The sequence below is a fragment of the Schistocerca serialis genome, chromosome 4 (assembly GCF_023864345.2).
Source record: "Schistocerca serialis cubense isolate TAMUIC-IGC-003099 chromosome 4, iqSchSeri2.2, whole genome shotgun sequence".
NCBI classification, from domain to species: domain Eukaryota; kingdom Metazoa; phylum Arthropoda; class Insecta; order Orthoptera; family Acrididae; genus Schistocerca; species Schistocerca serialis.
The window spans coordinates 681,877,564-681,900,089 of NC_064641.1; the positions used below are offsets into that span (position 1 = coordinate 681,877,564).

The 22,526-nt window shown below is 38.6% G+C and overlaps 1 protein-coding gene across 1 annotated transcript in view; it reads left to right on the forward strand.

Moving 5' to 3' along the window:
* LOC126474690 (26S proteasome non-ATPase regulatory subunit 2-like) overlaps nt 1-22,526 on the forward strand; it is a 209,118-nt gene that overhangs the window by 56,413 nt on the left and 130,179 nt on the right. Inside the window, exon 7 of the mRNA XM_050102168.1 lies at nt 3,787-3,934. Coding sequence (XP_049958125.1) covers nt 3,787-3,934 — 148 coding nt within the window. The remainder of the gene's footprint in view (nt 1-3,786; nt 3,935-22,526) is intronic.

The window sequence follows — 22,526 nt, forward strand, 5'->3', positions numbered from 1 at the left end:
TGAAACTGGCTTATGTTATGATCACAGAATGGAATTAGTGTCTTCTTTTGTGTGTGAAATAGCAATTGAGTATGACAGAGTCACCTCGAAAACTGGCTTATGTTATGATCACAGAACAGAATTAGTGTCTTCTTAGAAACTGAAGACATATATACTAGTACCACTTGGAGGCATAATATCCTCAAATGGTTTCATCACAATGGCTTCCATAGACATTTTATCATCCTCTTACGGATCACCAATTTGCTATTGAAGGGAAGAGTGGGGGGGGGGGGGGGGGGGGGGGGGTAAAAATCATAGAGGGAGGCTAAGAGATGAATACAGTAAGCAGATTCAGAAGGCTTTAGGTTGCACTAGCTATTCACAGATGAAGAGCTTGCACAGCATAGAGAGCTGCATAAACAAGTCTTTGGACTTAACGATGACAACAGCAAGAACATGGTGCTTTTTATTCCATCACTATTTCACATATTGAATGCTTGTTTCTGTCTGACCATTTGACAGCAGAATTTTGCCTGTCAAGAAAGTATTCTAATTGTTATCATCATTGCAATTAAAATTTCAGTTTTATACATAATATTCACTATCAGAAGACAAGTTGAGTTTTCTATATTCCTGGATGATTTTCCTTCAAAGCAAAAGAAGCCGTTGCTTGCAGTTTACCATGGATTAAACTTACTAGGTTTGAATGTTCAGTAGAGAAGTCTATGTCCACTTACTCCACAAACTGCTGCAACTTCTTAGTTGAGGGTACTTCTGTAACAGTATAAGGTTCTCCATGTCACAATCATTTCATGGATAGCTCGGAGGGATGGGAGGGAGTGAGTGAGCAATTCCCGTGTTCACTGTGTAACAGTTTGGGTATGCCATTTGATTACCTTATATTTATTTTCTTAGAAGTCATTTGGTTCATGAATTTTTGTGTTGCTACTTCTAAGTTTTCTGGATAATTCCCTGAGAAAATAAGTCTAAATAGACATTAGTGGATTTGGTACTAAAAAACAACAAAGACTTCTGGTGTAACAGTGCTGTGTTACAGTCATGTGATAGTTCAAAGGCTTCTGCAGCTGCAGGAAAATTAAAGTTAAGCCCATGCATTGGGTATGCTGGAGATAGCTTGTAATAGTCAGTTAACATTTTTAATTAATAGGAGGAATGAATTCAGGAGCTCAAGATGAGGTCAGCATGTATTTAATTCAAAAGGATTGTTATTATACTGAACTGATTGAAAATTATAAATTAAAAGTTTAAACAATGGAAAAATGCTGAGTCGCAGATAGGCACAGCGAAAAGACTCTCACAATTAAAGCTTTCAGCAATTAACGCCTTCGTCAACACTAGACACACACACACACACACACACACACACACACACACACACACACACACACACACAAATAATGCAACTCACACACATGACTGCAGGCTCAGGCAACTGAAACCACACTGTGAGCAGCAGCACCAGTGGATGATGGGAGTGATGACCAGGTGGGGGTAAGGACGAGACTGGGGTGGGGAGGGGTAGGGGGAGTGATAGTATGGTGGGGGTAGCAGACAGTGAAGTGCTGCAGATTAGACGGAGGGCAGGGGAGAGATGGGAACAGGGAAGGGGCTGGATGGGTGAGGACAGTGACTAATGAAGGTTGAGGCCAGGAGGGTTGCGGGAAAGTTGGATGTATTGCAAGGAAAGTTACCACCTGCGCAATTCAGAAAAGCTGGTGTTGGTGGGAAGGATCCATATGGCACAAGCTGTGAAGTAGTCATTGAAATGAAGGATATCATGTTTGGCAGCGTGTTCGGCAACAGGGTGGTCCACTTGCAATCCCAAATTCCTGGAACCCATAACACACATTGAAACTCTTGCCCTGTAGGAACTTGAGTAACATGCACAACGACACCTCAAAATGCTCTCCATCCTGCTCACTTTCTACTCCCACCTTGGAGTGCCACTGTTCACCACCTCTACAACAACCGCCAAACCTCCCCACGTCCCCTCATAGCTAACAAACCTTGTGTTGCAGACCTACTACACTTACCCCACACTCCAAAACTCCCTCCCACCTCCACACAGAATCCAAAACCTAAACAGACCCACAACACAGCCGTGAACCTTTCCTCCAGAAGCCTCAGCCACACAGAAATATAAGTCCTACCCAAAGGCCTCACCTTTTGCACCACTCCCAAATTCAATCGTGCAGGACTTGTTAAAGACTTCTCTCCCTCTCCTGGTCCCTACAGTGGGAACACTTTTTTGCCACCAATACTACCAATCAGACTCGACCAAAGACCAATACTGAATCTTGCATGACTCAGTTCGATCCTCCATCCAATCATGATCCACCTCCACTGCCCGGAAACTACCCCCTGTTAACTTGCCAGAATTTCTTAAGCTCAGACCTTGCCTCACCATCATTTCCCAAATCCCTCAACATGCAAACTAACCTTACACCCACAGAAAGAACCAAAGCCCACCATCTAAAAACTGATCCTCATCTTATAATCCTACCTGTGGACAAAGGCTCCACCACTGTTGTTTTAAAACGCAAGGATTACCTGGTGGAATGACTCCACCAGCTGTCCGGTCACTAACATCACCTATCCCATCAAAGGCAGGGCTACCTGTGAAATGAGTCATGTGATCTACAAGCTAAGCTGCAACCACTGTGTTGCATTCTATGTTGGCATGACAACCAACAAGCTGTCCGTCTGTATGAATGGCCACTGACAAACTGTGGTCAAGAAACAAGTGGACCACACCACCCTGTTGCTGAAAACGCTGCCAAACATGATATCCTTCATTTCAATGACTGCTTCACAGCCTGTGCCATATGGATCCTTCCCACGAGCACCAGTTTTTCTGAATTGTGCACGAGCACCAGTTTTTCTGAATTGTGCAGGTGGGAACTTTCCCTGCAATACATCCTATGTTCCCGTAACTCTCCTGGCCACAACCTTCATTAGTCACTGTCCTCACCCATCCAGCCCCTTCCCTGTTCCCATTCCAGCACTACACAGCCGTCATTCCACCACCACATCCAGTCTTGTTTCCCTCCTTTTCCACTACTTCCCCTCCCCCCCCCCCCTCCTCTTCCTACCTCTCTCCTGCCCTCTGTCTAACCTGCAGCACTTCACTGTCTGCCACCCCCACACCAGCCTCGTCCTTACTTTCACCTAGTCACCACTCCTATCATACACTGGTGCTGCTGCTCACCGTGTGGTTTCAGTTTCCTGAGACTGCAGTCGTGTGTGTGAGTTGCATTTACATGAGTGGGTGTGTGTGCATATGTGTGTCTGCTGAGAAGCTGAGAAGCTGTAAGCTGAGAAACTGATAGCTGTTGTAATGTGCTTCTGCATAAATCAATAATTGTATGTAAATTGCTGTGCCTAAAATGTTGACTATTATACAACAATCATTGATACTTGCTGTGATAAGTCTATTGTTTGGTGTTTCACAACACAGTTCAAAAGTAAAATGTGTTTTCTTATTAATAATTGAATTTCATTTATTCATTTAAGGAACTCTTTAACCATATTATCACTTAATAAACAGTTAATGAAATGATTACAGATCAGCAGTCGATATTATAGAACAGAACTTAATATTACCTACAGGAACTTAAACATGCATAACTTTCTCTTTCATTATTTATTTATGATATGATCCCAAATTAAAATATGTTTTTGACTCGTGGAACATCAGTGTCATTAATATAATTAATTGCGAACAAATCTAGCACATGAACACCTTTTTTAATTTTTTATGATACTGCTATTATGCTTTTGAAGGAGCATGCGGAAGCAACTGGCCTTTATAGCAGCACGGCAACTTGTGTTTGTGGACAGTGTTGATGATGAAAGTGTAGGAGCTCAGGAACTAATCAGTGTGATGTCAAACACTCACCTCAGCGATCATTTTCACAAATTGGCAAGAGAGGTAAGACTCTTAATGAGCTCAGATGTCAGAGCTTTATATCCATTATCATTTTTTATGTGCTCAGAGCTGAAGCTAACAAAAGTCATAACTGAAAGAGAGCTTAATTGTTTATATGCTTATCTCACAAAATCTTAATATTTGATTCTAAAAGTTCAGAACTGTCTTTAATGAGGGACAGGGAGAGTCTATTTGAAGTCAATGTTTATGTGTAGTAAACATTGTTTCTGCTTTCTTGAACAAAAAATTAAAAAAGCATTTGTGCCAAATACTTACCTTATATTCTGTCAGTTGGATGTGGTTTATTCTTCTCTGTTCATTTTCTTTGGCTACAGGAGATATGAAAAAGTGTAGCTTATTTCAGGAACAGAAAACTTATGTAGACGTATGGTATATTAATGTTAATGTGTTAATATGATGCTTTCTTCAAAACTGAGAATGGTGGTACACTTATATTGGTAATTATCATTTCATCCATCATCAGTTCCTAATGCATCCATCATCAGTTCCTAATGAGTAGAAATATCTAAACAGAGATTCATAGAATTTTGGCTTCATGACGTAGAATTTTGGCTTCATGTTCAGCATTTTCTTGCCTTTTAATTTTTGTATTCTTTTGTTTCCATGTATTGTGAAGTACAAGTGTATAATTTTATGTGATGAATAATATGCGTAAAATTGTTTGTATCCTTTGAATTTTCTTAAACGATTTTCCGTGAACAGTTAAAATTTACTTTAGAAGAGGATTACATTTCAGTAGATACATGAGGGATGAACTGGTGAAAATTGAGGGTACTTTACTTTGCAGCAGATTCAAAGTAACAATGGAACGCTACTTTCCATATGTTTGTACAGGTGGCAATGGATAACAGTGCAATGCAAATGAAAAAAAATCTAGAAATTTGAGACCCACCTTCATCATGTATTCATTTTTATGACTTATTTCAATTTCATGATTTTTGCGGGTTCTGAACTGTACTGTACTGGTGTTCTTTTTAGATTGTCAGGGAAAACTGAAACTCTGTTTGTGAGCTATACGTGCAATAAGGATTCAGTCAGGTATGTGCTATCCTTCATGATTTTCAATTAATACACCCATATTATTTGCAAACAAAATTCACTGAGACTTTATGTTCATGAGTAAATCAATGACCTAGAACAGTAACAAAATAGTCTTAGAATGAATTGAGAGACACTTTCTTTTATTATTGTTTTTCAATTTGAAAGGGTAATAGATAAGTAATTGAGAAAACAATTATACTTTACCCTATGGGAAAAAGGGCAAAAATGCTAATGGAGAAAATCCCAAGAGGGTGGTGGAAATAGAAGATATGTTGGAGAGGAAGTGCCCATCTCTGGAGTTCAAGGAAAATAGTAGTGGGTGGGTGGATCCAAATCGCCTGTGTGACATAGCAAACACTCGGGTCTTTTGAGGCATCTGTAATGTATGCAGCTGTGTACTGGGATCACTATGGCAAACAGTTCTTTCTGTCCATTCATGCATTTTACCTCTTCAGAGACGATCATTCCTGTATAAAAAGCTGTACTGCTAAACAACATGAATGGTTTCAAATGCTCTGCCTTCAACGTTGTAACACCAGTTTTGTGGGTTGAGTAAGGTAATCAGTGAGCAGGTTTTACAGTGGGAATAACTGCAGGGGTAGGCGTGGTAGTGTGGATGATGTGGAAATTAGGAGGTCAGCTGAAAGTGATTAGTAAGGCGAGGATATCGGCAGAGGTTGTCTCAGTTGCGAGCTTGACTTTAATATGTGATAGCATGGTGGGATGATCACTCTCTCACTCACTGTCTCTCTCTCTCTCTCTCTCTCTCTCTCTTTCTCTCTCTCTCTCTCTGACACACACAAACCACAAATACACACACACACACACACACACACACACACACACACACACACACACACACACACACACACAAACCACAAACACACACGCACACACACACACACACACCACTCTATACTACAACAACGGTTACCTAACTTCTGTGCTTGTGGCTGTGAGATCTGTCAGTGCCCATTTACATTTACTCGTGATGACCAGTCATCATCATTCCAGTTAGTTAGAATTTTGTTAACATATAGAAATTTTTTCATTAAGTAAAATTATCTGATCTTACAGTACACAACATTTGTCAGGATATACTGTAACTAGTAATTCAGCATTCTTAAAAGAGAAGAACCTTATTTGCCATATCTGTTGTCCTAGAACACCTTCATCAAAATAAGAGCATATATTTCAGTGGTAACTGTAATGAGATAGTGTGTCATTCTGTTGTAAATAAATTCTCTACTCCTGCAATGTGTATGTATGGTAGATAAAAGGAACATGCATAGACCTCTGAAGAAACTTACTAACTTACTATACATTTTGTAAGCTCCCTACTCTTATTTCCATATCCAAATTTATCACCAAAGGAGGTTACTCACTAGTACATCAGTACACAGCTGTATATCAGTATACAACTTATATAATATTCCAAACTGTATACCCCTAAATTGCTAGCTGTATTCCTTACAACTTGCATGTATCTACTTAATTGTTGAAATATCTTCATTTACATTTCATTAATGGGTACCTGAAATCAAAAACATGTTTTGCCAAAATTGCTAATGATAAGGAACATTTTATTTTAGATGCGTTTTCCATAGATACATTGGTGTGTATAGACGTTTACTTTATTACATACATGTCATTTATATTATGATACTTTAAGTAATAATTCTCAAATGAATTGGATTGTGTACTGATATGAAACTTCCGGACAGATTAAAACTATGTGCTGGTTTGGGATTCAAACCTGGGTTCTTTGCCTTTTATGGGCAAGTGCTCCACCAACTGCGCTACCAGAGCATGACTGAGCATGACTCACGATGCCTCCCCAAAGCTTTACTTTCATCAGTAACTCGTCTCCTGCCTTCCAAACTTCACAGAAGTACTCCTGTGATATGAAACTTCCAGGTAGATTAAAACTGTGTACCAGTTTGGAACTTGAGCCTGAGTCCTTCTACATACAAAATATTTAAAATTACACACACAGATAAAAAAAGTCATCTAATTATGAGTTACAGAATGTAACTAAGATACCACATAGAGATTCATCTAGCAAGAAAGAATAGTATTATTTGTTGTAGAACATAAAAAAAATGTTTAATGGAGTTAATACAACCAGCACAGAAACAGCAAACTGAATTGTGTGGAAAATAGTCTCTGCCTGTTTGATACAAAATTCATATAGAGATTAAAAAGATTATTCAAGCAAAAAGTGTTTCAGCTTGCCGTTAATTTATTACCTCATGGGCATGTAACATCACTTGAAAGCAAGTTAAAATTTTGTTACTACTGTTTTTCAAGCCTTGAGAAATTCTTCATGACAGTGTAGGTCATGTTTCCCCATTGAATTGCAACTGTAATGTGTACAGCTCGTTTCACAGTGAGATGGATTACCAGTTATGAAGGTCATAATTGGACAGATGTAATGTGTGGTGGTGGTGGCCACTATACCCAGTTGTTTGAAAAGACTATAGCTGGATGTTCTTGGAGGCACTCCACACACAATTCTGATGCTTTTTTCTGTATGGTAACTACATTGTTTGATAATGGTGTATTGCCCTGCATGGTGATTCCATAATGCATAAGTTAATGAAAATAAACAAAATAGCATACTTTGGTGTACTCATATCTCAAATACTTGAAATTATCTTGATGACAACCTTTTTTAAGATTTGTAGAACATGATGGTTCCCAGCCAAGCCTGCTGTCTGTTTGTATTGTGACCGGGATTTAAAAAAAGATCAGGGACAACTCAAGAAATCAGCTGGAGCTGGTTGACCAGCCCGAAGCTTCCAATGGCAGATCACTGAGTACAGACAGGAGACAACAGTGAGGAAAATGAGCAGTGGAGATGGCACTACAAACAAACAAGTTCAGCACTTATCCCAAGAGAGAAACTGAATGTAACAAAACAGAAACCAAGAAAAATGGTGTGTTATGGCTAGTGATATGATTACAAGATGGATACAGCTCCAAAAGCAGGGCCAGAGTGCAGCAGAACTTATAGTCCTGCTGCAAGAGAGGTGTGGTACCACGGCAGGGCAAGGCAAGCACTGCAGAACATCATTGTGCATGCTCATGGACGTAGCAGCTTTGCCTGCAGACTGTGGTCAACTTCCTTCCATCCTTTCTAGTTGACTTTCAAAGTCATCAGACCAGGATACCTGATCCATCATCCTTGAAATAAGCACTTATGGCTAAAGCAATCAGGCTGATATTTCAGGAGTTGAAGTGGTGGTGTGGCTGGTGCCCTGCTACGAGGACCCAGGAGTAGCCAGCATCGAACTGGGATGTGGTGACATGAGCTTTGTTGGCCATAGTTGCGAAGGCCAGGTGGAGACCTCCACCTCCTTGTCCATGTCCACAATAATTGCTGCTGATATTCTGGAACACAAGCTATTGTGCAGTTGTGGAACTGGTGCAGATTGTCTAGAAAAGGGTGGCCCCCAGTGGCAGTGCATTCAGTAGGCACAGATAGGGTTGATCGGCACGATGGTCTCCCCAAAAATTTCAGAGTGTTAACCATCACAAGGTGCTGTCCAGTAGCTGGTGTCATGTGTTTTTTGCACTGTATGAACATGCACACACTTCAGTGCCCCGGGGATAACACCCGCAATGGCATGTTTGGGATTCCTGAGGCCAGGAAATGGAATAGAGTTCGTGGTTGACTCCCATGGTAGAGTTCTTCTGGGCTATTTCATTAAAAGGAGTGGTCCTGTATGCGCTCAGGAATATTTTGAGTGCTGCTGTGGTGGTGGTGGTTCCCACTGCTTTCAGTGTTTGCTGAACAATATGCTCCACATTGCCATTGGAGGACAGTTGAAAAGGAAGACTAAAAAAGTGTTTAATGCCATTGGAGGTGCAGAGTTGTTTAAATGTTGTCACAATGAATTGGGGCTCAGTCTTTGATGTCATGGTTCAGGGTAGCTTTTCAGTGGTGACAATCTGCAGGAGTGTGTTAATTGTGGCATCTGTTGTGGTGGACATCATGCTGACCGCAAATGAGTAATTAAAGTAAGCATCCATGACTGTGAGCCACATAGAGCCCAGAAAGGAGCCTGCAAAGTCTAAATGAATGTGGTCCCAGGGGTGATGGTGGGTGTGGCCAGGGGGCGAAAGAATTGGGGCGGAGTGACCTGCTCCTGGTGCAAGTGGAATGACGTGCACCGTGGCTTCCACATCCTTGTTTAACTCTGGCCAATAAGTATGTTGCCACACTAGGGATTTCACCCTTGACATTTCTCGGTGTCTGTGATGGAGTAGTTGTGAAATCTGAGATCCCATGGCAGTCAGAATGATGACGTCAGTGAGTATCTGCTTCGGCATCAATCAGGAGGGATGTGGAACCAATAGCTTACAACATGACAGATTAAAACCCTGATTATACTAACTTACGATCCTGACTCCAAATACTAACACATGTCTTTCAGATGTAACCAGGCTGTGGGAACAGTATAAGAAGCACAAAAATTCTCACTGCTTTCTGACAGATTCAATAGAAGGAAACCACCGGCATGTAGCTTAGCTGTCTAGACCAGGGGTTCCCAACAAAATTTTCTCAAGGACCCCCTCATCGAGCATGACTGGTACCTTGTCATATCACAGTATCAAGTACCTAAAAAAGCCAAATTAAGTGTCTTTTTATACATTTTCTATTTTTGGTACTTAGAAAAAACATTGACTTATTCATTATTTAAAAAATATTGAGCTTAACACTTTTTAAATTTAGCCGTCATTGTTATTGTTAAATTTTTGATTATTGCTCAAAATCTTTGTCTTTAAATCTGGGTACTTAGTATAACAACTGCATTATCTTCCTCTTCATGTGTAGGCCTTTCTCGTTTTAATGAACCACTTTTTAACCAACGCTCCATTTTCAACTATGTGAACTGTAGCTTCCCCAAAAAACAACGTTTTACAAACACTACTGTTTTAATACAGAATACTGAATGTGTAAACAATACGGTCTGTGAAAGCACTGGAAATAAATTAACAATGGCTGATTGTTGTCTGAAATGCGAGTTTCTGTGTAAAGCGACTGTCAGTTGTCAGCTGCAAAGAGGCAGCGTGCGTAGTCTAATGGCATACAGCATCTATCTAATTCTAGTTTTGCACTAGAATGTGCTAGTGCCAGTTGGCTCTAGGAAGATGCTAGACGCAAAAGTTAGCATTCGCCGAAGCTCTGCTCATGCAGGAAGTGGCCAAAACCAAAAATCTGTTATAATACGAAATATATTTAATATATTTTTTATTCTAATATCATCTTGTGGACCCCTCTGGCATAGCTCGTGGAACCCTGGGGGTCTGCGGACCACCTGTTTGGAACCACTGCTTTAGACCAACTAGAATTAACATGATGGTGACAGGATACCACAGTAAGAATAATTGAAATAGCACACATTCTCCTGATCTGCTCTTCAGGGTCCTAATAGAGCCCTTTGAGACATAAACACAAGTAACAGCCTCCTTAGACACACTTCAGCTGGCTGCCCCAGTGCCTGTTATCACAGTCTGTATCACTCGTGACACCTCGTGGAGAGCCACCACTAAACCCGTGGTGCTACTCTCGAAGAGAAGCCCTCAGCAACATGCACAGGCCCAAATAGCCTCTTGCTCAGTGCATTAGAAACCATCTAATGGGAAAATTCCGAGAGAACAACGAAATATCCAAGAAGTTAGAAAGTGCAACAAAACAATTTGGTAAAAACAAGCTGGATGGCTCAATTATCCCCCTCTTAAAATGAAGAGGAGGGTGGGGTGGGAGGGGGTAGGGTGGTCAAAACATTTTACTCAACTGTTCCTCCACACCCTGGTTACTCACAACTTTTGACGGACTGATGTGTACCCTTACAACCTTACCACAGGATGTTTCTTGAACCAGAAGGGTAACTGGAGAGAGAATCTTGGTTTCCTCATAGGGATCCAAAAAGAGTGGCATCACCTTAGATGTAAAGTTGTCAGTGCTTTTATCCTGTGCCCAATTTTTTTTTAAATAAAACATACCAGCATACAGAGTGATGGGTTACCTACCTATGTTACTTCAAGATATTAATGAATTGAGAGGGGAGGAATAAATGAGACTAGCAGGAGCCGACTGACGTAATTTGTGGTGCACAGTACTCGAGCAATCGTCAGCCATCCTGTTGGCGTGTCCTGGTGAGTCTGGTCAAATATAGTAAGTGCAGCCCTCAGGTTGTGAGTAGTGCGTTCAGCAAACAATGGCTACAGGTGGCATGGCATTATCATGACATGGCAGGTGGTATTGCCAAAACAAAACTTCCTGAATGTTTTTGCAGTGTCATTTACTAATACCCTGGGCATAGCAAAAATGGAGAAAACCTCTGATAAATGTTGTGTAGTGACATCGAAGGTACTTTATGTACAAGGAAACAACCACACAAAGTGGAAAATGGCATCTACTGCTACCAGTAAGTACCTATTTCTCTGTTTAGTGCACAGAAGGGTTCCCATGTAACTAACAAAAAAAATTTCCATTGGGTGTTCTGCTCTGTGCGAACTTAGTTTTCCTCTCTGTGAACTTAATTCTCCTCTCTTGGAATTAGGATTAGGACATTCTTAATTAAGGCTGGCCACATTAAACTCTCTTTAATTTTCATACTAGTTTTGAAAGTACCCAGGTGCCCTATACAGAGAGGAAAATACTTAAATATAGCTGGAACTAAATCACATGGTAAACAGATCTTAACTTTTCTGTCACACCTAGTTTTGTAATTCAAAATTCCCCTGCTCAATAGATATCCTAGAATCACCTTTCCCACGTCCAGTTTACTCCTAAGAACACCTAAATAAGGGTCATTGTGTAGCTTGGCACTTAGATTGTCAAACAGCTATGGCACTTCACTAAGGACAGCCCCAACACAAAATTCATTGAATACATCAGATGACAATTCCTCAGGTTCCTCCTCATGCTGAAACATGTGGCTCTTATGTCATTGGCCACTTGGTTACCAGTTCCTCTAATGTGATGAACCTCAAAATGGAAAGCAGATATTCAAACCACTCCCTTGCTAGTCTCCCTGTCTTGCAAGGATGCACCAACATCCAGAATAATGCTTGGTTATTAGTTTCCAACAAAAACTGCCTGTTTTCCAAATAAAACTTGAACCTTTCAACACCAAACAACACCACCAAAGCCACCAGTTCCTAGACTAAATATTTTAATTTTTTTCTGCCTCTGATAAACCCTGAGAAGTGTAAGCTATGCAACAGTCTGAAATATGAATTAGTTATTAAACTACAGAATCCCTAAAACAGGTGCACTGGCTAGGGCAATCTTTAGTGTGTCAAATGAAGCTCATTGTAACACTCTTCAACTAAAAGGTTTCCCATTCCATCATGACTGATTAAATGGCATGGCTAACTGAACAAAATTTGGAACAAAATTCCAAAAAAATTCACCATGTCTATGAATCTTACAATATCTTTCTTTGCTTGTGGAAACAGGGAACTTCTTCACTGCTATGCTTTGTTGCTGATCTAAAACCACTCCCTCAGGAGAAACTTTATGACCCAGAAATGAAATTTCTGTGCACGTTAAGTTAACTTTGGAAGGCTTAACAGTAAGGCCAGCCTCACATAGCTGCTGAAGCACCTGGAAAATAGACAATAAATTATCTTCAAAGTTATTGCTATAAAGAACATCATCATTGAGAGAGTTGTACACACTCTTCTATTTGAGGTCTCCTAATACCAAACCCAACAAACGGGACAACACAGCTGTTCTTGTGGCAAGACCAAATGGGACCCAGTTGCATTCGAACAAATTCCAGTCTGTGGTAAATGCAATTACAGGTTTAGAGTCTTTTGCCAGAGGTATTTGATGAAACACTTGATTTAGATCAAGGATGGAAAAATACTTTTCCGTAGAAAACCAAGCAGAAGTATTGTGTAGACCAGGAAGAGGAACAAATTCAAGAACGGCCCTTTGATTGCGAGCCCTGCAGTCTGCTATCCTTGGAGTTTCATCACCAAAAGCATTGACAAGGCATAGCCCTCATTTTAGGTGGAGATAAACGATAAGGAATTGATGGATTGGTACATTATCTGACATCTGTGTTGTGTATTCAGTCTAACTGGTGACACCCAAATGGTCCATCAGTACTTCCAGAAATTTCTCTCTTCCTTTACCAAAGCCGCCCTCTGTTCTGGACTCAAGTGCCACTTGTCATTCTTGGAATTTCTGGTTTGTATGGTACATGCTTTAGGTCAACACTAATGTTGGCATCAATGCATTACTGGCTAAGGTCAATGTGGAATGATGCAGAAAGTTGCAGGGCACACATTACTTGTTTCTAGATGACAGGTGCAGATGGGAAGGGGTTATAATATTCTTGCTGCACAATAGGCTATTTGACTGTTTTCTGGAAATAGTCTTAAATGGTTAATTATGTTATTTTATGCTCCTAACATGTTTTATATTCCTGTTGAATTTCAGTATTCTTTTATAAAAATGGAAATGAAATTCAAATAATTTGAATGCCCACTAAAATGCTCCATTCAAGTCATGTGATATCTGTGATGTCATTGGCTAGCTCACTGCTCCTACTGTCATAATGCTAATTCACAATGATGTCTTGTTTTGGAATTTACTTTTCAAAAAATGGGTTACAAATTGTGTGTAGTACCATATTGTACAAATACAACTACAAAATCTCTTGAAAAGTTGTTTTCGAGTGTTCCAGAGAATGAGGAGATGTGTAAAATGTGGTTGTACTGTAGCGGCAAATTGCCACCATGTCAGCACAAAAGATCACTAACTTAATTAAAAGTGTGTTGCATTGTGAAGTTAACGTTAACTTATCTCTGAGACAGTCTCTCCCACTGTTACAATGAAGGAAAGCTTCAGTCAACGAAATTAAACTCCTAGTGAAGATCGTCGATTTACCTAACTACACCACAATTAGCTCAGTTGTTAGAGAGATAAGCCAATGAATATTATAAGGCGATGTTCATAGATTGCTGGTTTGAATCCAACCCAAAAGAACATTTTAACTTATTTGTAAAATGACTTGACAATCATATCATATCATATTAAAACCAAATGACAATTGCAAAACTTCACCAGACCAATCATAAGCAGAAAATCATTGTTTTTTCCTTGATGTTTACATGGACTTATATTTTCAGCCACTGTTCGCACACATCATGTTCAAAAAGATATTTTCTACTGAATGTGACCACACTCTTTTTACTTTATTAGAAACTATGCTTTTACTTTTAGGATCCTTACTGTTTAAACTTTTGCTGTTTCATCATCGTATATAAAGATGAAGTAAGTCTGCTTCAGATGCTAATGTTAGGTTACACTCACAAACATCACATTACTTACATTTATGTCACCTGCATGTTGCATACGCCTTATATCTCTCTGTATAACCTCACTGACCTACACCTCATTGTACTGTGGACATATGGCTACATCTCCACTACTTTCTATAAAAGTGAATTGTTTGTTCACAAACTAAATGCATTTGTTCTCTGTGGTCTGTTTCTCAGACTAAGACTAATTTTAAACTATATATAATACATCCCAAAATTGAAAAAAAAACTAGTGCAATCAGGTCTTGCTAACAGTATTTTCATATTTTGTGTAAAACTTTTAAAACATGGGCGACTCTTTGAGGATTTGAACATGTTACCTGCTGAACTTCAGTCATATGTGCTATTTGCTGCACCACAGAATGGCTGACAGATGCATTATTTCTGCTGAGGGTTGTAGCTCATGACTAATGGTTGACAATCTAGGTATAATATACGACCCATTTGCAAAAGTTCTACAGTTTCTTAGTTTTGAGTGAGTTTAATGATTTGCAGGAAGCAGGGAAAAGAATGTCTGTTGTTGCACACATAGCCGCTCTAAATGGGTGGAGCACAAACGATCAACTTTCTCAAGGCTTCCGCTATCAGTATTCACAAAATTCCTTTCTATTGTTATTTAAAAGTTGTAATTGCATTTACCATTACTAAATAGCTAAACTGTTTGCAGTAAAAGTACATAAAAACCTAGTAACTTTGGCTAACACTCCTATAACACAAGTATAGCTTTGTCTTACTCCTAGCCTGTGATGTCATCAGAGCATCAGCCAATAACAGAGCATTTTCGATCAAATGAACAGATCTTGATATTTAATGATTTTTAAACTTTAATTACATAAAAAGCAGATATTTTGTGAGAATATTGGCTGTAAATGCTATTTAAATGTTCTAATCAATCAGAATAACAACAATCTGAGCCTTATTTTTAACATAGCAAAATAGCCTATACTACAATCCGGCCATCTGGTAGTCAGGCACAGTTGGCCAGAACCTCAATGATGATTATGCCTGCCGTCATGTTCATATAGTGCCTAACACTGTGTGGGGTGGTGGGTTAAATTATTTAGAACGTTTTAGTTGTTGTTTATGTTGTTAATTAATGTTTGTAGTTTGCCGCCTTTCTCATGCAAGCCTGGCAACTATTTTTGTGGTCAGCCAGAAAGCAATGGAGAACATACTGATGATAGTTTCCACTCTGCACGGCCACATTCTGGTCCAGCCCACTGAAAGAAATTACTACTTAGTGGTATCAGGACTATTATTATAAATGAAGGTATAAAGTTCTCATTCATACATATATTTAGTAAAGTATCTCTCACACAACACTTTGAAATTCACTATGTTCAATTGACAGTAAATATTTCTGTCCTAAGCTGCACTTTTACCAGTTCAGAGGCGACCTCTGCAGTACATTCCTACCAAATTGCTTTCGCTCTGACTACTAATACTGAAACACATGTTCGAAATAAATGCTCGCCCCAAAAGTGGAAATAATAGTCACCACTTGCCATGCGGATTTATAATTGTCACAGACGGCACACTAACAGTTACTTTAGCAAAATCTAGGTGATCCAGGATGGTGTACAGTCCTCACGAGTTCACTATCAGTTATTAAACAAAATATGCATTTGTCACAGCCCGTCTCTGACGTCATCCGAGGCAGAGCACAATCCACCATTTAACAGACGCGAATCTTACAGTGGCTGAGTGTGAAGTGAAACTTCCTCCTGCTTCTCGGGCTGAATTTTTCTGCTGTCATCTGCCTTATGCACATGGCAGTAGTCACTGAATGACTGCTTTCTCAGGCACATAATCTTTAATACCAAAGTTATGAGGTAATTTACAACCTTCTTAATTTTTACCCGCATTCTGGTAAATTGTTTGGAATCCCAGAAAAAGTTTCAGCTCGCTTGAATAAAAACTTGGCCTTATTGGATTTTTATATGGAACTAACGGTAAATCATTACCTCTGAACTATAACTTTAACAGAACTTGTATTGACTGTTATTAATACTACAATTCTAAAATTTGTTATAGCTCTATTATTTAGTAGGTTTTATCATGTGTGGTAACCAAAATGTTCTATCATGAAAATTATAGGTACTTAATCTACTACAAATGGGTATATTTTAGTTTCAAAACTACAAGAGGTAGCTTAACATGGTCTCTTAGTTATTATTTTTAGGTTGACCTGACACATGGTATAAATTTTTACATTTCTAAGTCTAATATTTAGCACCTTCAGTTTTTCTTAAAAATGTGGATTCTGACTATAATTTTTATTCTATTATTTTGAAACTTGTACCACTTATTAATGACTTCCATAGGCACATTCTGACCAAATCTGGCTTTCTAGCTTATTCAGCGCCACTTTTTTTTCTTAGAACTGTATTTTATTGAAAACTATTGATTTAACTACTTTAAGACTTGACATTTAAAACTTTATTACATTAAAGTATCTGTTGACAAAGCTTGAATATAAAATTTTGACTTTTAATTTTATACGTAATTATGGCGCAGTACTTGTGTGCTACGTGCAGATGCATTACGGTGACATGGTGCTACTAGCAGTGAACTGGGGTAAATCCCGGCACACTCGTTGCCTCTGTATCTCACGAACGATACAGCGCTTGTTTCACTTCATTGGTACATCCAAATGCTTCACAAATCTGGGCATTCCACAGTTCAACCTGTTGCCCAAATGGAGGGTCACAGTGAGGACCTTTCCGAACTCTGTCAATTGCAGACAATGCTATCTCCCATGAGTATGTGTCAACATCTGATGCCGTTCATGCCCTTGATATACCTAAACATGAACAACACTAATGCTCTCTTGTGGCCGTTATATCTACCATAGACCATTGCAGCCCTAATCATTTAAATACCCACCAATAGTGTGTAAGTATATCAATTTATACTGCTATTTGACAATATTTTGTAGTTGCTTCATTTTTTTGTTAGACAATGTATATTCTCAAGTTCTAATGAGCAATTTTTCCAAAACTGTTGATGTTTTTGCCACATGTAGTTACCCACATTTTTTCTATAATTTTACAAAAGGTCACTAAGTAGTCTTTCAGTGCCACTTTTGATGAAGTCCATGATTGGTGTGAAGTTCTCTATTAAATTTGTATACCTTAATAAGCGAGTACACAGATTGCTGCGTAGTGCTTATTTATATTTCTCACTACTTTATTTACACAAGAAGAGTGAACTGAATCATGTCTATGGGAAATATTGAGAACAATTATGTGGTACGTGCAGAGCTGTTCTTAAGGTATTAACAACAAGTATTGTGTTCAAAGGCATTTGAGCTTCTGCAAATCTCAGTGAGCACCAGGACATGCAACTTAATGCACTTATCATGTGGTTGATTTGGTTTTTCTAAGTCATTCTCATGTTTCTCCTGTCACTGGCCTTTGACAACATTCTCAGTTTTCCATAGTCACTCTGAAATGTTATTTGGTGATAAAATGACTCTTGAGGTATGCTTCAAAGGTATCTGTCACCCAACCAAATTACCTGGTTTTTCCTGCCATCTTCTGACAGGTTTATTCATTTCCTGTCCTCTTCAATGTTGATTTCCTGATGTTTTTGTTTTTGAATGACCATTTTGGCTGATATGGCTCTGCAGTTTATCTAGTAATTTTGTGTGTTTGTTGATACAGTTCTTTGCTATATGGCGCCAGTGCAAAATGTAAGAGAATCTGTGTAATTATAGTCTCATTTATGTATTGATCTCTGCACAATGTCCAAAGGTTTCTTAAATGGTTTGTTGCTGTGTAATGTGTTCTGTATCTCTCCTTGTGCCCATCACAAACTGGAATTGAGATTCCAAACTATCATGAATGCATGAAACTGTTACTTGATTTGGTTTTTCTAAGACATTCTCATGTTTCTCCTGTCACTGGTCTTTGACAACATTCTCAGTTTTCCATAGCCACTCTGAAATGTTATTTGGTGATAAAATGACTCTTGCCATTCAGTTTTGTATTCTAATGTGATAACAGTAAGACAGTGCTAGTATCTTACATGTAAGTCTGATTTGTTAATCCATCCATCCATTCTCTAGGAGTAAAAAATACAGTAGTTGAGCACCCATGACTGTTTGCACTTGCTACACTGTGACATTCACACTTGCAGGTCTGTGTAGGTGCTTGCACATATGCATGCATGAACGCACATGTGCACGCAAGCACGCGCGCGCGCGCGCGCCCACACACACACACACACACACACACACACACACACATGGCTGGAGTTCAACTTTATGTACTTTAAATTTATGTGCAAAAAGCAATATTTGATATTATGCTGTTGAGAATAACCATGAGAATTGTGGGAAAGAGAAAATGCTTCTCTAACCTCTAGAATATCTCCTCAGGGTGCGTTAATCCAGAATGGATTAGTTATTTACTTGCTATTTCTTTCATTAATTATGGTCATAAAATTTTTATGTGGAACATCCTTTTGAACAACAGCTTTAATTATTTTTGAAAATGATGGGTATACAGCTAATTATGGAGGACCTATTGATATGTAATTTACAATTTATTTTTGTTGAAAAGTTTTGTATGATACAGAAGTAGTTCCTACTGAGGAGTTATTGCAATTTGGAGTCAAAATTATTTCTTTTCTCTGTCAAACATTTGATTTCAGGGCTAGAATATTAAAGAACTGTGTAAAAATATACTTAACTCTTCCTTCAGCCAAAGCTATAGTTGCTAGAGGATAGTGCAAGTCATTATAACTCTATATATGTATTTATGAATGTAATTGTTATTGTCAAGTTGGAACTGATCTTGACAATAAATTTCATCTGTGGCGAAGCCCTCAGAGTGTTGTCAGTGGATTGGAATGTTTCAATGAACCATTAGCTCATCATCTTCAGTCAGTGTCACCTGAAAATGAAAACTGGTACTACACTGAATTTTTGCTAAGTCTCACCCATTCCATCTACTGCTTCACAGGATAAGCTGATGTTTGAAGCCTGAAACAGAAATAAATATATTGTGGGGCTGTTACTATGACCAGTTGCTGAGGTAGTTATTCACAGTCACATCTCATTGTAATACACACATAAATGAATTATTTTTTATGTGATCTGTGAATGTATATGAACCATTCATTATCTAAGTGAAAAAGTCGTTGAAGAATTCAAATTGTGATGGACTAAGTATCCCATTATTGCTCAGTTGGGTAATATCCCATGAGCACATTGCCTTTTCATAGAACTTACAGGACATAGACATATTGACTGTGAACCATATAGATCTGTGGAATCGTCATTGTTATATGTTTTGATTTAAGTTGATATGAACTGAGTTTTAGTGATCCCAGAAATCTTGTTGAATGCTGTTACACATGGATATTGAACAAGACTCAGTACAATTACATTGTAATAAACTCATTATGATAAAAAACAATAGTTACATCTGTAGAATGAAATAAACCAGTTAAAAACTAATTTTAGAAAAACCATTAAACTCAGTTATTTCAACTTTGTAATAAGGAAAATAAGAGTAATGCCTGTAGAATGAACTAACCAGTTATAAAATTATGGTATGTAAGGAAATATTCAGCTCAGTTAATTTAGACTGGTATTCAAAAATGTGTGCCTTACACTGCTGTGTCCTTTATATAGCTTTTTACTAATTATAGCTGCATCAGTGAAATCACAGGACAATTCTATTGATGGTGGTTTTTTTTTTTTTTTTTTTTTTTTTTTTTTTTTTTTTTTTTTTTTTTTTTTTTTTTTTTTTTTTTTTTTAGGAAAGGTACATTTTCATGCATAAACCACATTGTTCATGAATATAACTACAAGGCACTGACAGGATACTGAGGTCCAGAAATATATGTTTAGTGGTGTTCAAGTGGTTCAAATGGCTCTGAGCACTATGGGACTTAACATCTGTGGTCATCAGTCCCCTAGAACTTAGAACTACTTAAACCTAACTAACCTAAGGACATCACACACATCCATGCCCGAGGCAGGATTCGAACCTGCGACCGTAGCAGTCGCGTCGTTCCAGACTGAGCGCCTAGAACCGCTAGACCACCGTGGCCGGCTTTAGTGGTGTAGGAGATGGGCACTAGTCTCATTATCTTAGTTATTCTCCTGCATAGTAAATATCTCTGTATATGAGATGTCCCAAAATGGAAAGCAGTGTGTACAAGTGCAAAGTAGGCACATTTTATTGTTTTGGTGTCATGGACTTTACTCAGGGCATTAAATGCATGGCATAAATTGCTCATTCTATTTACTTTTTTTTTCCTCACCATGGTGTGTCATCTGTCCACATTCTTAGGAATTTAGTGGTTACCTGTTGGTGTACAGGTACATTTTCAAATCTAGTACCTTCTGTCCTTGTTGAAATGACATGTGATAGCTGAAAATTTATATACACAGTTTAGTCCTTATTCAGTGACAGTTTGTTTGTGCTCTTTACCAATTTGCCAGGTTGAAGTTTGTATCAGAAATCATTTTACGCATTTCATTAGTACTGTGATTCAAATACAGTATACCAGTGGCATCATTACTGGAAGATCTTCTCAAATGCTTTGGCTCAGATGATTGCTGAACATAATAAACAGAAGTGGACCAAACTAGTACCTTGAGGAAAGCCGTGTCTTATTATGTGCTCCATTAACTGTATGCTTCCAACATTTTTTGAGGTGATTACACCTTTTTACACTGTCTGAGAGAAATTATCTAAACCAGTCATTGCATTTTCTTCTAATTTTATATTCTAGCTGTTTATCCATAAATAATAAATGGTTGATGAGGTCAAAGGTCTTTGTGAAGTTATTTAATACTCCTGTTGTATGCTTTCTGTCATTGAGAGCACTACAAACTTCATTTAGAAATGAATATAGAGCCCCATTTATTGATCACTCTTTTTGAAAGCCAAACTGACAAGGGCTCAGTAAGCAGTTCCTTCCAGTAATGTAATAACATGATTATATGCTGCTTCCCCTAGAACCTTGGATGTGCTTGATAGAATCAAGAGAGATCTGCAGTTATTATCATCACTCCTTTCCCATTTCTTAAAGAGAGGAACCACTTTTGTTGCCTTGAAAATTTTGAGGAATTGGCTTAGCTCATTCAGGAAGGAGAAGTTCATTATATCTGACAGGAGATAAGACCCATGATGGCAGATTTATTTGGGAAGGTAATTGGATATGCCATCAAAACCACATGTGCAAGAGTTTCGTTTCTGTTTTAACACTGCAAATTTCACATATTTTGAATAGACCAAGAAGCAATGTTTTGGGGAATAACTCTAGGTCAGAACACAGAGAGGACACTTGGTTACTGATCTGAGAAGAAAGTTTGTTGCCAATGTTTAAGATGCGAATATTAAATACCCCCTTTGTCAGAGAAATTCCAGGAGAGGGTTTTTATTTCTGAGTTTGCAGTACCAAAAGGGAACAAATGTTGTTTTTATGTTACCTGGTATGTGTGCATCCTTGAAATGCCCTTGGCCATGTTTCCATGCAAACTCACTAGGTGGCAGGGCTGTGTTCAGCAACACACTGTTTGGGTTATTGGTGCATTAGTTATGGTGATGCAGTCAATTCAGATTGTGAGCAAAGAGTGAACATCAAGTGCTGTGTTAAGTTCGGGAAAACCCCTAATGAAATGTGGGCATGATTAAGCAATCATATGCAGGCAAGGCACTTTCATGAAGTCATGTTTTCAAGTGGCACAAAAGGTTTTGTGAAGGTAGAGATTCATTGCAAGATGATCCCAGAGCAGAATGCCTATCTACAACATATACTGATGCAAATGCAGAGTATGTATCACAGTTATTGCAAGGATACAATCATGTAACTGTGATTAGTGATACCAGAGGAACTTAATTTGAATTATGATGTGTGTCATAAGATTTTGGGTGAAGATTTAGCGAAATGGAAACTCAATGCAAAACTCATCCCTCACACACTAACAGACGAACAGAAAGAGGAAAGTTAAAGAATTTCTACTGATCTACTGGATAGTGCCAGTGTGATCCTACATTTCTGTTCAAAATTATTACTGGAGATGAAAGCTAGTACTACCAGTATAACCCTCACACTAAGCATCAAAGTGCTGAAGTGGACTCCTGGGTCACCAGCCTCAAAAAAAAGTCAAATGACAACCTTCAAGAACAAAGACAATGTGGATAGCATTCTTTGATAGTGAAAG